The 14881-nt window shown below is 53.1% G+C and overlaps 6 protein-coding genes across 6 annotated transcripts; 1 reads left to right on the top strand and 5 right to left on the bottom strand.

Annotated features, from left to right (window-relative positions):
* Positions 1–115: 115 nt before the first annotated feature.
* On the bottom strand, positions 116–1264 carry AB675_8707 (uncharacterized protein; the record flags this gene model as incomplete). The annotated part of the gene is made up of 1 exon (XM_018149176.1): positions 116–1264. The coding sequence occupies one exon, from the start codon at positions 1262–1264 to the stop codon at positions 116–118; it is 1149 nt and encodes a 382-aa protein (XP_018004227.1).
* Positions 1265–1797: 533 nt separating this feature from the next.
* Positions 1798–2445, bottom strand: AB675_8706 (uncharacterized protein; the record flags this gene model as incomplete). Its single annotated transcript, XM_018149175.1, has 1 exon — positions 1798–2445. The coding sequence occupies one exon, from the start codon at positions 2443–2445 to the stop codon at positions 1798–1800; it is 648 nt and encodes a 215-aa protein (XP_018004461.1).
* Positions 2446–2958: 513 nt separating this feature from the next.
* Positions 2959–5076, bottom strand: AB675_8705 (uncharacterized protein; the record flags this gene model as incomplete). Its single annotated transcript, XM_018149174.1, has 3 exons — positions 2959–4223; positions 4270–4873; positions 4948–5076. 3 exons carry the CDS (start codon positions 5074–5076, stop codon positions 2959–2961), a joined length of 1998 nt encoding a protein of 665 aa, XP_018004380.1.
* A 511-nt stretch (positions 5077–5587) lies between these two features.
* Positions 5588–8413, bottom strand: AB675_8704 (Zinc finger protein; the record flags this gene model as incomplete). Its single annotated transcript, XM_018149173.1, has 1 exon — positions 5588–8413. The coding sequence occupies one exon, from the start codon at positions 8411–8413 to the stop codon at positions 5588–5590; it is 2826 nt and encodes a 941-aa protein (XP_018004608.1).
* A 975-nt stretch (positions 8414–9388) lies between these two features.
* Positions 9389–11437, bottom strand: AB675_8703 (uncharacterized protein; the record flags this gene model as incomplete). Its single annotated transcript, XM_018149172.1, has 2 exons — positions 9389–9691; positions 9902–11437. The coding sequence occupies 2 exons, from the start codon at positions 11435–11437 to the stop codon at positions 9389–9391; spliced, it is 1839 nt and encodes a 612-aa protein (XP_018004531.1).
* A 2189-nt stretch (positions 11438–13626) lies between these two features.
* AB675_8702 (uncharacterized protein) lies at positions 13627–14538 on the top strand (the record flags this gene model as incomplete). The annotated part of the gene is made up of 1 exon (XM_018149171.1): positions 13627–14538. The coding sequence occupies one exon, from the start codon at positions 13627–13629 to the stop codon at positions 14536–14538; it is 912 nt and encodes a 303-aa protein (XP_018004363.1).
* Between the last annotated feature and the right edge of the window lie 343 nt (positions 14539–14881).

Below are 14881 nucleotides of genomic sequence, written 5' to 3'. Positions count from 1 at the left end.
AGTGTATAGAAGCTGTGCAGAAGGCGATAGAGGCACGTTTTTAATCCTCTGACCACTGGTTATCTAAGTCTGTCATCGTTTTGCCCATGAGGTCCGCCCCGACAGCCCCTTTAGGTCAAAGAACACGCACCTCGATATACATGCCCTCGAGCCCCTTACCTTCACCATCTTCATCCTCAGTCTTGACCAGACCCACGCGAGCAATCTCATCTACCAATGCCTGAAAGTCGGCAGGATCGCCTTTCATCAATCGTACTTCAGCCACTGTCCTGTCCTCCTCGCCGTTGTCGTCGTCCCCATTGGCGCAGAATTTGATGGTGGCTTTCAGTGGACGTTTGTCGCTTGAAGACCGCAGTAGGTTGGCGGTTATGGCTTGCATGAAGAGGTCGTCGGATGAGTTGCAATTTTTCCACGAACGCTCGCGAAAGATGATGTTTTTCGGAGCAGAGAGATAGCGGACCTTGAGATTGAGGATTTGCTTGCTTAGGGGCCCGAGCTGGGACTGCAGTGTGGTGTTGTCGGCTGCATCCGTATCGTCGGCAGGCGGTGAAGCAAGGTGATGAGATGTGGTCGAGTCGTTCGATTCGAGCTTGATCCGCTTGGGAGGCCTTTGTTCGCGGTCGTCCGATGCCTCTTCCTCAGCTTGCGCGGCGTCGCTACTAGGGCAAGGTACGAGAGTTGTTGTTGTGCTTGATTCTGGTGTGGAGGGCGGCGGTGCCAACGTCATCTCTTTCTTCGGTCCTGCACCTGGCTTAGGATCAATATCGCTGTCGTCTTCTGCGACATCGATTGCATCCTCTAGTTTGCTGCCCGCCTGTGACTCCGTCACGTTCGACCTCAACGGTCCTCTCTCGAAACGACCGCCACCACCGGTCACCACAGCATTCTTCACGATCTCCCAGGCGGACCCCCTGAATCCCTTCTCTGGTCCTTGCCACACTCGAAACCTCTTGGGCGCGCCTGAGGGTGATCGTGCGATGATTTGGGGTTGAGGCATACTTGGTCCAACAGCGACTAGGACTCCTCGAGATGTGTTGCGGCGCGATGTGCATTGATACCACCTGACATTGAGCAGTTCTGAGGTGTGTAGGAGTGTGTAAGTAAACGTTCTTCCAGCGTAGTTCCTGACAACATTTTGCTTTTCCACCAGGATACCATCTTCAAGACAGGCTGTGGAGCCGAATGCCTCTAGCTCCTGGCGGAGATGCTTTGGCATGCAATCAGTGTGCTTGTACGGCGCACTGGACGGTGACGGCGTAGTCATGAGGGGCGATCATGCGAGATGAAAATGGGTGGTTGAAGTGGTATGAATGGCGAACGAAGGGATGAAGAGGGTGGATGAAGGCCTGTAGAGGATATTGATCTTCTAGAAGCAGGCCGTTCCGGGCCCTGGAAGGCAGATGCTGAGACCGAGACGCAAGTGAGCTTGGTTTGTGCTTAGACGGAGAAGCGATGAGCCACGTACGGGAAGGAAAAACTGAAGACAGAGAGTGAGGAGAGAGGCAATCGATGTAAGGCTTGTCAGCAAGGAGATCTCTCAGCGGATAAAATGTTCATTCGAAGGCGCTAGTCATGGTCGCGCTTCGTGTATGTCGTCGACCCTGAGCGCCGTCGCTCATGATCTCCCTCATGATTCTGTATCGTCACTTGTTGTAATTCTCGTCTGTCTGCATGGTTCCATAGACCCTTCCGCCTTGTCGGGCGAGACCTCAACCGTACTCAGGTAGCGAGACACGACGTGCTTGGCCAGAATCGCGTGGCTCAACGCCAGGCCTGAAGTCTTCATCGTGCTGTGGCTCATCCCGTTGGGAAGACATCGACATCGACGTCCAGCCGCAGTTTTCCACCGGGCTCAGACTTGACAGCCGCGGCATCTTCGATAACAGCCCTCAAGCTGGTAAAGTCTTCTTCGTCGCCCTTGAACAGAATGCTATCCTCGAAGCCAGCCACCCGAACCAACAGCAAAGCAGTCTCAACCATAGGCTTGATGATTCCTGCAGCGACAGCTTGCCCGAACAAGTGCTTACTGCTGTTGCATGACTCCCACGTTCGCCGTCTCTTCAGTTTTAAATCATTGGTAAGGAATCGGACAGTGATCTTGCGAGGCTCTTCCGTGGTTAGGGAAGTGTCACGTGTACCCATGCTGTTGACCTCCTCGTTGTCATCGTTGTCGTTCATGGTGTTGATTTCGCTGTTACTGTCCTCGTCGTTGGTGAGATCGTCGAAGTGTGACCCAGAGGCTGGTACGACGTCGATTGAGCTAGAGAAGACTGAGTCTTGAGCGTCGTCCGGCTCTGAAGATCGCGTTGTGGTCGTTCTGCGGTCTGCGCAACTCTTACGCGTTGGAGACTTCGCTTTGATCGATTTGCGGACCACGTACTGCGTGGAGTAACCAGCTTCTTTGCCATGCCAGGTCGCCCAATTGCCCTTCATATTCTGTCTCATCTTGCCTGGAAGTCCAATGATCACTGGTCGCGGAATCGAGGGACCTTGTACAGCAGTGAGTTCCCGGTACCGCCAGGTCGTGCGCTTTTATCCCTGAAAGACAGTATGCACACAAGCATGGAATGTGGCCTCTAGCTGCTCGCCGGTGTCGACCAAGTAGTACGTATGCCGTGACCGACCACCACGAAAGTTAAGGTCTTTGCGAGTCAACCATGAGGACCCCTGGAGATCTGGTCTGCCAGACTCTTGAACAAGTGCTTTGAGATCTCCAGGCATCGTATCATCGAATTTCCACTCTCGTGCTCTCTCTCGTGTCGGTGCGACCATGTTGCTGGGACAGTCGGGCGTAGTTTGGGCGGGGTTTTGGAATGCGAATCAAGTCACAAGTTGCGTCGAGATCAAGTGAACTGGCCCAGTGCCAAGACCGTTCGGTTTGCTGTTTGTGTGACGAGCACCTAAGGTTTCCCAGAAATTCATGTTGACTCTGTACCAGAGGATCAGGAAGGTCACCCCTCACAAAGACTTCACATCAACCACCAGCTCCTCCCCACCACCTTCGGTCTTCATGTTCTGCGCAAAAGCAATCGCCTGACAAAGCACACCAAAGTCGTCTACATCACCTTTCATGATCGGAATTTCCTCCTCCAAGCCCTGTACCGTAACGCTAAGCGCAGTATCCTCTTTACTTGTCTTGAACAGCCTTCCGACGACCGCTTGCAGAAACAACTTCTGTACGTTGCTGCAGTCCCGCCATGGTCGTTGCCTGAGCACTTGATCTGAGTCGTCTCTGAACACTACCATGACTTGATCACCAATCTCTGCTGGTACTTCCGATAATTTGCTTGTATTTTGCGGCGCCTCTTGCTTGACTGGCACTGCTGGTGCCTCAATCTCCTGGACATCGTCCGAATCACTTTCGGCGGTGAGTTCTTCTTGTTCTTGTGGTGCTTCTGCGGGTATCTCGGTATGCTGGGGCGCTTCTGTAGGCGCCTCAGTAGCCTGAGGTGCAGTTATAGGTACATGACTTGTGCGCGAGAACATCCTGGGGTGAGGTGATTGAGGAGAGGTCGTGGTCGTTGTCTCTGCTCTACCGCCCGACGGCCGCTCGGAGGCACTTAGACGAGGCGCCGTTACACCGTTGAGCCCGGACTGGTGATCATCTGCTTGAGGTGCCTGTGCCTGTCGTAACACTGAGTTACGTTTCGGCATCTTCAGTCTGACAATAAGCCGAGGTCTGGGTTGCGACACCGTCGACTCGGATTTGCGCCTGTTTGAGGGACGTGGTTCTGCATCAGAGTAGCCAACAGATGTGCTACGTCTCGCTTGCTTCTGGCGGTGTGGGCCCTCGAAAGATGATCTGGCGCTTTTAATGGCTTGGCGGGTGAGGCGCTTCGAGGTTTTAAGATTGTTGCATGCAGCGCGCAGGAGATTTGGCCAGAGTTGATGGGCAGGACGGCCGTTCTCGGTGAATTTTCTGCACAGGGCTCGGTAGTCGCGAAGGAGAGGCTGGTCCCATTTCTTGGGCTCGTAGTCGTGGGGAACGCCGTAGTTAGGATCGTTGGGAAAGATGGTCGCAAGGTAATTGCGTGCCAGTTCTTCATCCTTAAGGCGTTTGGGGTTAGGTGGCTCAGGGGTCGAGTCCTCGTCGTAATATTCTGAAGGTCTGACACGTTTTCTCGATGTCTGCGGGTGTATAGTGTGTACAGTGGAGGTATCCGAAGAGGTACTGCCGGCTGATGTACCATCAGCAATACCGAACAGACCAGATTGAGCTTGGACTGAGTCAGGTCAGCAAGTAGCAGTGCATTGTCAAAGCATACTGACCATCTTCATTCTCAAAGATATCACTTTCGAGCGGTAAAGTCCAAGGCTCTGATCTTCTGGCCTGTCTCTCACGTTTCTTGACAAAGTTTGTCGTACTGGAAGAAGTCCCTTTGCGCTGTTGTCGTGCTTGTAGCCTCTTTACTGCTTTATCAACCCCTTCCAGGCCTTCAGTGGTCCTGACGACTTCTCTCGTATCGTCGGCAAATCCATTCGCTTTAGTCCATACTCGAAGGTGAGACGGTATCATGCTGGGCGAGCGACCAAGAATCGTGGGTTCGGCGCAATCGTTCCCTTTGACTACAGTAACTCCCATGGTGCTGCCTGTCGTCGCGTAAACGTGATAGTACCTGGCGTCTAGCTTCTCTCGGGTGCTGAGCATGTAGTAGTCGTAAAGCTTCTCCTTCTTCCTGTCCCAGATCGCCGCGCCTTTGTCCTCAAACACTCGGTTCTCGCGCTCATATTTGAATGTGTCACCTTTGACTAGCTGACGGCCCAGCTGTGGCGGAATCTCATCCGGCAACGATGTGATCTGACGTGGATACCCTCGCCGTCCGCGGTTTGCGATGAAGTCTAGCTTGTTTGGCGTCTCCATATTTCCATTGATCTACAGTGCAATGTATCGTCAGTAATGGACTTTATGCTGTGGCAGGGGTTTTTCAGAAGTCATAATAAACTGACATCTTCATCGACCTCATCAGGCGTCTGCTCGCCTCGTGTGAACTCTTGGATGGCATCCATTCTCATTCCGTTTTGATGGGGCTGATCGAGCTGATCGGGCTGATCAGGCAACTCCCCGGTTCCGTCCATGAAAGTAGTCGTATGCCTCAATCCAAGGCGATCGATGTCTCAACTGGGCCAGCGAGTTTCTTGCTTTAAGAAGACGATGGAGATTTTCAAATGTTGAATACTGTTCTTAAGTGACCGAAGACGATTGTTTGCTATTGCGGAGGCTATTCGTGGTCGCTAAAGGCTTGGGGGCTGGGAGGTGCTACAAGGTTCAGGCAAACGAGATTTGGCGCCTGGAGGATTGCCTTCTAGGTGGAGGAGATTCTTAGTAGGTAATCCAAGGAGATGGCAGTGATGTCACTACCATAGTATACTAGTAGACCTAGGTACTAGGAGTGACTTACTTGGGCCACTACATGGACATGTGGAAAGAAGCTACATCTATCAGTGGTCTTAGATCCCTGTGGGCGCTCGAAGCTCGAAACCAATGGACCCATGCTACAGGGTGAAGACTCCTGTTGCTTTCTGCTGATTGTGCACGAGTGCTTCGTCTCTTGAGTTTCATAGCTTGGTCCCGTCTACTAGGAGGGTACTACTGCTCCAGCATCCGCACAGCAGCCCTCAACCGCTCCGCCCCTTCTCTGAGGAGCTCCCAACGTGCATCCTTGAAAGCGAACTCTAGGCTTCGCAGCAAGCCGACAATATTGTTTCTCCCAGCTTTCACTGACTCAAGCTCGGCCGAATCCTTTACACTGCCTATAGTTTGAAGGTACAACTTCGCATCCTGCCAATTCTGCGCTTGAATGCCGATGTCTTCGTCCCACTTCGAACTCTGACGGGGAGCTGAATATGCCGAGTGTGGCAATGCGGAGCCACTGACCTCCGACCTGAGGAGCCGCTCCGGAAATGGTCGGAGAAGTCCATCACTCATGAAACCCCAGCAGAAGACGATCAAGCCCGCCATGTAAAGCGACCATGATCTGTAGATCAAATGATCATCGCGCGCATTGTAGGTAATCCCATGCGCGTCACCCGGGGACGGCCGAGGCGTCAGCGTCTCTTTGAGTAGTTGCAATGCATGCCAGACAGCTGTCCGACCACCGGCACTTCGGATCCACGACCCAATGGTATTCTTCGCCCTTTCTCGATCTGTGTCAGCGACTGGTCTACCTAGATTGGACTTTGCGCCTGCGAAGATCTGGATGTCGCGGATGTCGCAGTGCATAGCCATATGTGCCAGATGCCACAACACCGTCGCAGTAGTCATATTGTCCGAATCAGGAGAGCTCGACTGCGTAGCCGTCTGCCATGGAAGCGAAATGCGCTGCATATGTGCTCGTGAGTCTTCGAAATCTTTCTTCCAGAAATCGAACGACTTTGTCAGCGGTTCTCGCCATCCAGGCGGTGTGCCCATACCCATTCCTCGTGAGACGCCAAGAACCGACATCTGGAGATCTCGCTGCTGCATGTGCCATGACACAGACAACAAGCCAGCCATCAAAATCATGCGTCCGATTGGATTCGTGCGCACCTTGCGCCCTGTGAGAATCTTCCGAAGGGCGTCTGTGAATGTTGGCGGCTGCACACCGTTCGCATGCAAGCTCGCCTCGACTCTAGCAACTTCTCCAGCTGATGTGGCTTCCCAAAGTGCATCATCACAAGGTAGAGGCAGACGAATCTCGTGAGGCACCATAATTGCTGCGTGGCCGAATGATGTCGCGGACAGAGCGTCCAGATAAAAAGCTGCAAGTGCCACACGTCGAGTCGCTTCAGCCTGGATCCATCGTCCCCACCACTGTTCTGGTGTAGCAGCGTGGCGGGAGATCTCGCGATGTGCATGACCATCGATCAGGGCAGTTCCCCGACGCATCAGTGTGATTGTTGTAGATGAGTGAATGTGGGCTCGCTCATGAATTAGCCTGCTTGCACTCAACTTTTCATACGTCTCCAAGAGTAGAAGCGTCTGAAACACCCATAGCTTTGCAGGAGGACGGAAATCTTTGTCCTTGAACACCAGCCATCGCAGATGCCATGCGATGAATGCTGCCAACTTGGAGCCGCCCTCCGCAACTGCTCGGCCATGGGCTTTGTTGAGCTGAGATGCTCCTATAGCCATGATGGCAAGGAGAAGGTATGGATGAGTTTGATCCGCAGAAAAGGTAGGCTGATGGAGTATTGGGATCTGCTCGTGGAAATGGAACCAATACGACCCGATGTAGTTCTGTAATGAGCGCATGCTCAGGACATGGTCGTCCTGATCCCGATCTCCACCCAGCACATCGTCTCTAATCTCTGCAATATCGCTAGCATCATCGTCCGTGAAGCGGTGGTCAATGAGAGCCATCAACTTCTGTCGTTTGCCTGAAGAGAGAAGCTGGCCATTCGCGGTAGCCAGTGGACTCGCAGCAAGCTCGCCTGCGCTTCCAGGAGACGGATTCTGGTACGCACTTCCCATTGAGCCATCGTCGAAGTATGCCGGATAGATCTGGCTGCCAAAGCCCTCGTTGGTATCAACAAATCCGACACCTAGACCAGTGAACGCGCCAGGCATCCCGCTCATGTCATCGAATAGCCAGTTCGTAAACTCATCTCTCATTGATACAGGCGATTCGAGGGGAGCCGCGCCACCGCCAGTCTGGGTGATGTCGAAGCCGTTCATGCTTGCATCAGTCGATCTTCTGGCGGCATACGGAGTCGCTGATACGCTAAGATCGACAAGCTCGCGAGACCGCTTTCTGCTGCTCATCGAGCTGGGTTCAGCTGGCTTGGTGAATACGGGCTCGCGCTCGTAAGACTCGCTGTATTCAGCCACGTTCTTGAAAGGGTCCAATCTGTACCTTGACTCGGTGACATTGTGTGCCGGTGCCGGTCCATTGAGGATATTGGGATATCGACTGGACGTTGCTGAGATGTTCTGATTTTGTGAGTACGCAGAAGTTGAGCTGTATGAGTCTGTTGCGGGTAATGTTCGAGCTCGTTGATAAGCAGAATTATTCCCTGATCCGAGAGCGACAAGAGCACTGATTTCGTCGGTGTCTGAGGAATGACCAGCTCCCAGTGAAGTATTCTGATGAGACGTGTCAGGTGGTGCAGACTCCTCCTGCCTGCCGCGGCTGAAATGGCGCTCTTGGTGTCTGTTGCAAAGATCCTGCCGGACGAAAGTTCTCGTGCATCCTGGGTAGTGGCATCGAAATATCTCCTTTGGGTTGTGATTGAGTTGGTGACGGTAAAGATGCTCAGCGCGCGAGTAATCACGATTGCATCCGGCGAACGTGCAATGGTACCGTCGCTTATCACCAGGTTTCATCCTCTTGGCATCGTCCTCTTCTTTGGGCAAGATGCTGGGCTCCTCGGCGAGTTCGCCATTGTTGCTGGGAGTCGCTACGTCGACAGACTCCGCTGGGATTGTGTCTGCCATCACAATGACTACTGAGTGAACGGCGACATTGGAGCATCAAGACAGTCGTGGCGATCTTCGCGGCTGCCGAACTCGTGTCAATCTGTACCCGATGCCCCGTGAGCTTCCGCCATACAAAATGGTACAACCAAAACCGCGACGCGAATGCCGACTGTCACTCTGATGAGTCCAGTGCCGATCGCCGATGGGGGCAAGCAACGGTATACAGATGGCTACAGCCTCGACTTGATGAACGAAGATGGTGATGGGCACACCGAGCTCTGAGAGGAAGCAAGATAAGTACTGCGGCTGAACGGGAGGGTCTCCTGCCTGTCACTAGGGGGTCGAGCTCGTGCAGGGATTGTGTGGGAGCGCGGGCGCCCCGCATGTGGGGGTTCATCTGCGGCAGCAGGGTCTGCGAGTCCCCGAGCGCTCGAAAGTCTAGGTTTTCTGCATATATAGTAGCAAGCTGTGCCTGCCCTGTCTGCCCAGGTGTGCAGGGACGGGCCAGATTGTCTGTAACCGTGTCCTCATCGATGCTTGAGATGGACTCAGCGACAGAGCTCATCGCTATTCCAATAGCATGAGCCATGGAATTTGATCTGTCCTCATACAAAGCTGAATGTCACGACGAAGCAAGAGTGCCACGTGCCTGATCCGAATAGTCAATCACTGAAGTCAGCTACCGATGTGAAGCAGGTACGAGGGTATTCGGATCGAAGAAGGCACACTCATAGGCATATGTTTCAAGGCACCCCGGACTGGGACAGTGCTGCAAGTTATCTTCATCCAAGAATTATCCTAGAGGGCTTCGACACAGAGACTAACTGTGGCAAGATATGAGATATGCGCAGACGTTACTGTGTCCGATACTGCAACGCTGTCCGCAACATTCCATCGAAAGTACGTGCCATCTCGGCGTGAACGTGGTCGTAGTGACTTCCACTCCATCCTCTGGACGAGGAGCGCTGCGTGTCCTGAAGCAGACCCAGGCCCTCAAACTTCGTCATCCTCATCAATCGATATTTCCACGTTCTCCGTTTGTACATCAATGTACGGGTCGGGAATGTCGACTGGGAAGGACAATGCCGCCTCGGACACAATGGACGACAGGCGCCGCACTTCCGCCGTAAACATCTCCCCATCACTTGGCCCGTCCTCGAACGTGGACGTCGCTGCCTCAAGGAGTTCGTCCGCGACCACGGTCTCGTCCCCTTGCTCCTCATGGAACGCGCGATAACCGAACCATATCGACCGGCGGCCCTCTGCCGCGACTTCGTCTGGAAATGCCCTCAGCCACTGCACGTCGACCTCGTGAAGATCATCATCTTCGCCTTCGTCTTCGTTCTCACTTTCGTCTCCATATCCGTCCTCATCTTCGTCCTCATCTTCGTCCTCATCTTCATCTTCGGATTCATCTTCGGCTTCAACTTCGTCTTCATTTCCAACAGTGACACAACCCATACCCTTCGGCAGTAATGGTCTTGGTGGCCGGACTCGTTGGGCGACCCGCAGGCATGACTGCTCCAATTCTTTGAGAGCGGCCCATTCTGGGTGGTACATCGCGACCGCGCGAGCAGTCTCGTCTGCCGCTTCCTCCAACGCCTTAAATCTGCTCATGAACGATTCAGGGCTATCAAGCACTTCGCCGATCCTCTTGCTCCACAAGGTCATAGCGGCGGACACTGCGTATTCTTCTGCACGGAAGGCCTGAGTATGTCGAGCTCCCAATTCATCAGACTGAAGTTCCGAAATATAGTTCAGTTCGTTGCTGGCTATGGCTGCGAGCTTCTGTTCACGGTCTGCATCGCTCAGAATCACAAGGAGGAGTTTCTTGAGGAGCAAGTTGCAGCAGTCGGACGCGTAACGAGCAAGGTCGTGCCACAATGGATCGTCGTGATCGTCAAATAGCGCTCGCTCGCGACTGATGTGCGCTTCGATGAGCCCCAATTCCTGTAAAGCGCGACTCTGGTTTCCGCTTTCCAAGTAGATGATGTCCATTGCTTGCAGGATCCGGTGGTATACATATAACAGGCGAAAGTCCGCAGCGTGCGCGTCGATAGGCCACAAGCCATGTGAGTCTCGGTCAAGCATGCAGGCTTCCACCCACGCGGGTCGCTGCATGTTTTGTGCAACCATTTGACTGTATGCTGACTCAAAACCGAAGAACATGGCATTCGGAATGCCACGAAGGAGACTGAGGATGTCCAGCACATCCAGGATATCCTTGTCCTGGTTGGGGGTGCTTTCGCGATTCGTGTATGTGACAGCAAGTCGTTGCAGCTGACGCGCATCTGTAGCTATTTCCAGCTGCTCGACCAGTTCGCGGAATGTGCGGTATTCGTAGATGCAGGTAACAACCGAGTGTACGTGGCTGAATAGATTACGATGAGTGCTGCCCTCATTTGCTATTTCTAGCACCATGTGGACCGAAGTTGTGCGTAGACTGATGGTCTTGTCGGTATCTAGATCGTCGGGGACGCGCAGGAACGGTATCGCGGCGATGCTCATCTCGTGCCTCATGAGATCGAAGTCGCTTTCGGTGTGGATATCCAACTTGATGACCAGAACCTGCTTAGCCAGATAATCGAATGTCTCATGGCGCAACTTGCGGTTGCTGGCAAACAGAGAGCGATCTATGGTTTCCGGAACGAGTTTGGTCAGGCCATAGTAGTCGGGAGTCTTTCGCTGTACGAGTTCGCGAATTGTCTGCATTCTCGTCTCGGTCGCAAGAGTCATGAGTTGCGATCTGTCATCGCCTTCGATGTCGATATCCATCTCATCGCTCGCGCTTGCCACGGTGTTACTGAGACCGGAAGGGCCTTGAGTCGGTTGAGGAGGGTTGGGAGCAGGATTGTGTGCGATTGGAGGTGCAGATGGCACAGCAGGTTGTAAGGGTTGTACCCCAGATGTTGCTGTGGTGTTAACGCCTGTCCATGGTGTTCCATAGCGTTTTGAATGTCTGTCTGCGTAGCTGTTGCCAATGAGCTGACTGGCCGCTATATCGTCAACCTCCCTGACATGCTGCTGGTAAGCATACTGCATAGTGTGACTTTGTGTATACTTGCGCGCCATAGGCTTTTTAGAGGTGCCCCAGTGTCTGGACAACTCGTATGCATCCTCCTTTACCACATCACACCCTACAATAGTGCAGGCGTACCAATAACCAGGGCGCGCCTTCTTTGTGTGACTTGGCATGATTACTGTGTGCTCTATCGCCCAGGAAGAGACTCAATCATAATGTCTGTGTTCATGGAACAAGTTGTGGTCAGAAGTAAGTACGCAAGAGTCATTCTCAAAACTTGACGGCTGGAAGATTGCCTGTGTTGGACGTTTAGCGCGTTTTGGGCTTGGCGTGCTATTAGTTGCCACGGTACAAGCAGTGAGATGGTGATTGCTGCATCACCTGAAGCACAGTATCAGCACACCAGTAATGTAAGTATCTCGAGTGATGAATGAGCAGTATGCTCTTCCAATTGCTTTACAGGACACGCTGCAGACACAAATGAGCGAGCCACGACTTCGTCCATACCACGGTCTGCGCCATTCGTGTCAAGTCGCGGTGCTGCAACAGTGGCGGGACATCGAAAGCAGTGGAGTTCGCCCGCTCCCCGAGCTGATATTCGTGGCCATCGACCAGCTCTGGAGGGGTCAGGGGCGAACTTCGGCTGTGTTCACTCCAGCGCCAGGTGGCACAATCTGTTCTTATCGTTGGCACCAGCGTGGCAATGTTCTTGTCGGACGATATGTTGTATCTGTCCTGGCACAGATCCATGGTGACCATCTCTTCAATGAGTCGAACATTAGCTTTCGAGCTCAGAGACTTACGGGGACTTATGTATTGTCCAAAGTATGTCAGCGAGCTGTTAATCCTGCACAACTTGTGCGAACGACGGCATTCTACGGTGTCGCCTGAAGGCATGCATTTTCACATCGGCGTGCTGGCCATTCGAGAGTCCTAGGACCAGAAGAATCCGCAGGTTACCAGATGCGCCGCAGCTGCGCCTTGATTCATGCTAGTCCTGCAGCTGATGATCAATTTGGCATGCATTCATTTCGCGGAAAGCGGTCTCTCCTAGTCGTGTCAGATAATTATCGGATGCAGCTTCAATCCTTCGCATCGGTGCGTGCAAACCTCCCTCGAACGTGGCTCAAATATGTCTTCAATTGGCCTCACGACTGTCATTCCCAAGAGTCGTATCGAATGAGCCTCTTTTGTAGTACGTCCGACGGATCAATGAATGATCATCTACGTGAGATCTGGTGCGGTAGGATGCCGCCTAACGCCAAGGACCGAGGCAATTTCGCGTTCGCGGTGGACGCCTTTTTTGGAGCAGGACATCACCACAACAACCTGAATCGTCACTCCCACGGTAGACTTACGCCAGGAACGCTATGCACACCGGCTCATTGTACTATGTACTCGACATCTCAAAGAGCTCGCGACCGAGCTGTCGTGAATGAAAGATTGTCGAATGTTTCGCCGGCTTGGTATGACTGATTTGATTGACCAGCTGTCGCGAGCAAACAGCTTTGATTATGCTCGCAAATCTCAAGCAATCGCACTTCAGGTCATGTACTTAAGAGGCACTAATGACGACTGGATGAATTGAGATGGTCAAAGCTAGATAAATATATTGACAGCGCATGCATGCCGCCCTCACTTACTTCCGACTAGCATAAAAGACTACCCCGAACGTCAAGCGAGGACTCAGCGTACGACCTATCAGAAGAAAGAGATCCAAGAATCGTGAGAGTCGAGCTGTTGCTGAGACTCGAGTCTGAGGCCTGCTCAGCGATTGCTCAACCCGAATTGTTGTGATCCAGACAATGAGACATATGTCTTTAATCACCTCCACCATGATGACGACCAGGCAGGAGATCCTGCAGGCGACGCTTGCTCACCCCACTCTGTCTCGAAGGATGTTTGAACTGATGAAGGTTGTAAGAAGGTTGGTGACCTGCTGCTGAGGGTGAAACCAGTGGAAGGTGATATGCAGAGGCCATGAGGGCCTGGCCAATGGCCTGCTTAGGCAACTTGTGAAATGAACGTACAATGTTCAGTGCTTCACCTGGCGTTGCTTGGCAGATTTTGCGACGCGACTATGTCGACCTGGTCTTACTTTCTTTATTGCACAGCTGTGTCTGATGAACACTTTGTACACTGCATCCAGCACCCAAACACGCACTCGAATACGCACTCTGAGCACGAAAAGGATACCTAATCAACAACAATGGCTCCTCAGAATCGTGTTTGGGCACCCCTGAACATGTGGTATGCATGCAGAACGCCAAATTGCACGATCTTCGGAGCGGAGAGAGGTGAAGCCATCCGTCATTGCAAAGATGCTCATGGTATCCCAGGCAGGACGGTGAAGCCCGAGCAGAAGGTTGAGCTAAAGTCAGATGCCGAGATCAGACAAATGGTGGGCGACGCCTACTTTGAAGATCGGGACGCCAAACGCACCATTGCAAGAAATCTACGGTTGGCGGCTCAAGCGGCTCAACAAGCACAGCCTGCGGTCCCTACTGCAACTCGTTCGCCTCCTGCACCTTCATCATCATCAGCCACCCCGTCGTCTGTCCCAAAGATTCCTGATGTGTCACCATTGTCTACCGAAGACTATACCGAAGACAACAGCAAAGACAACAGTGGAGACAACATCACCGACGGTATCGAAAACGACGGACAGAGCGACAGTATTGACGATGGCGCCGCCTGGTGCTTCGATCGCTACTTTGGTCCTGGCCATTACCTTGGTCGTCCACACCATTTCAACGACAATCACGGTCTTGACGATGATGGCGAAGCCCGCAACGACGCTGAAGAGGACGAGAACGAAGGCGAAGGCGAAGACGGAGACGTCGTCATGTTTGCGAGCGAGCCACCATACCACATGCTTGAAGAAGACAGGGAACCAGAGTCGACTTCCGTCGAGATGCAGGTCGAGGAAGGGAGTCTTACCAACAGAGGCCCTCAGCGAGTCGATCCACAACCAGTCCCAACATTTCTGGGTCTGCCAGATGAGGTTCGCGCCAACATCACCGAGATAAACGTCCTCCGCGAGACACATTCTGGGCTAGGTGCTGCCGACCTTGATGCCGCTATCACCTTAGTGGAGACTCCAAGGTCGTTGATTCGGTAACAGCAGAGTCGCGCCGCTGGCCGCGACTCTGAGAGGATGCGTCAAGGTTGTGCTTCCGAGGTATTGGGAAAGGTGCGCGTTCGCTGTGGAGCACCAGCCGCATCAACCAGAAGATAGCAGTCGGAGGCAACGCAACGAAGGGCTACTACCGCCCTGTCTCTCAGTTAGTCGCACATTCTGGATTTCTGATGTCATGTTCGCTAACAACATCCTCAGGATCAGCGATGGCCACTCGTGGTCGTCACCGGCATTCCGTCTAAGCAATTTCATTTTCTCATGGTTTCGGAGGGCGCAGGTCAGGGCTCCCGGCAGCAGTTGGGGATCAGTTCCTCGAGTCCTTTGT

The sequence above is a fragment of the Cyphellophora attinorum genome, assembly GCF_001299255.1.
Source record: "Cyphellophora attinorum strain CBS 131958 chromosome Unknown Contig3, whole genome shotgun sequence".
Lineage (NCBI taxonomy): Eukaryota > Fungi > Ascomycota > Eurotiomycetes > Chaetothyriales > Cyphellophoraceae > Cyphellophora > Cyphellophora attinorum.
The sequence above is the reverse complement of the archived record's forward strand: the minus strand, read 5'-3'. Positions and strand labels throughout refer to the sequence as shown.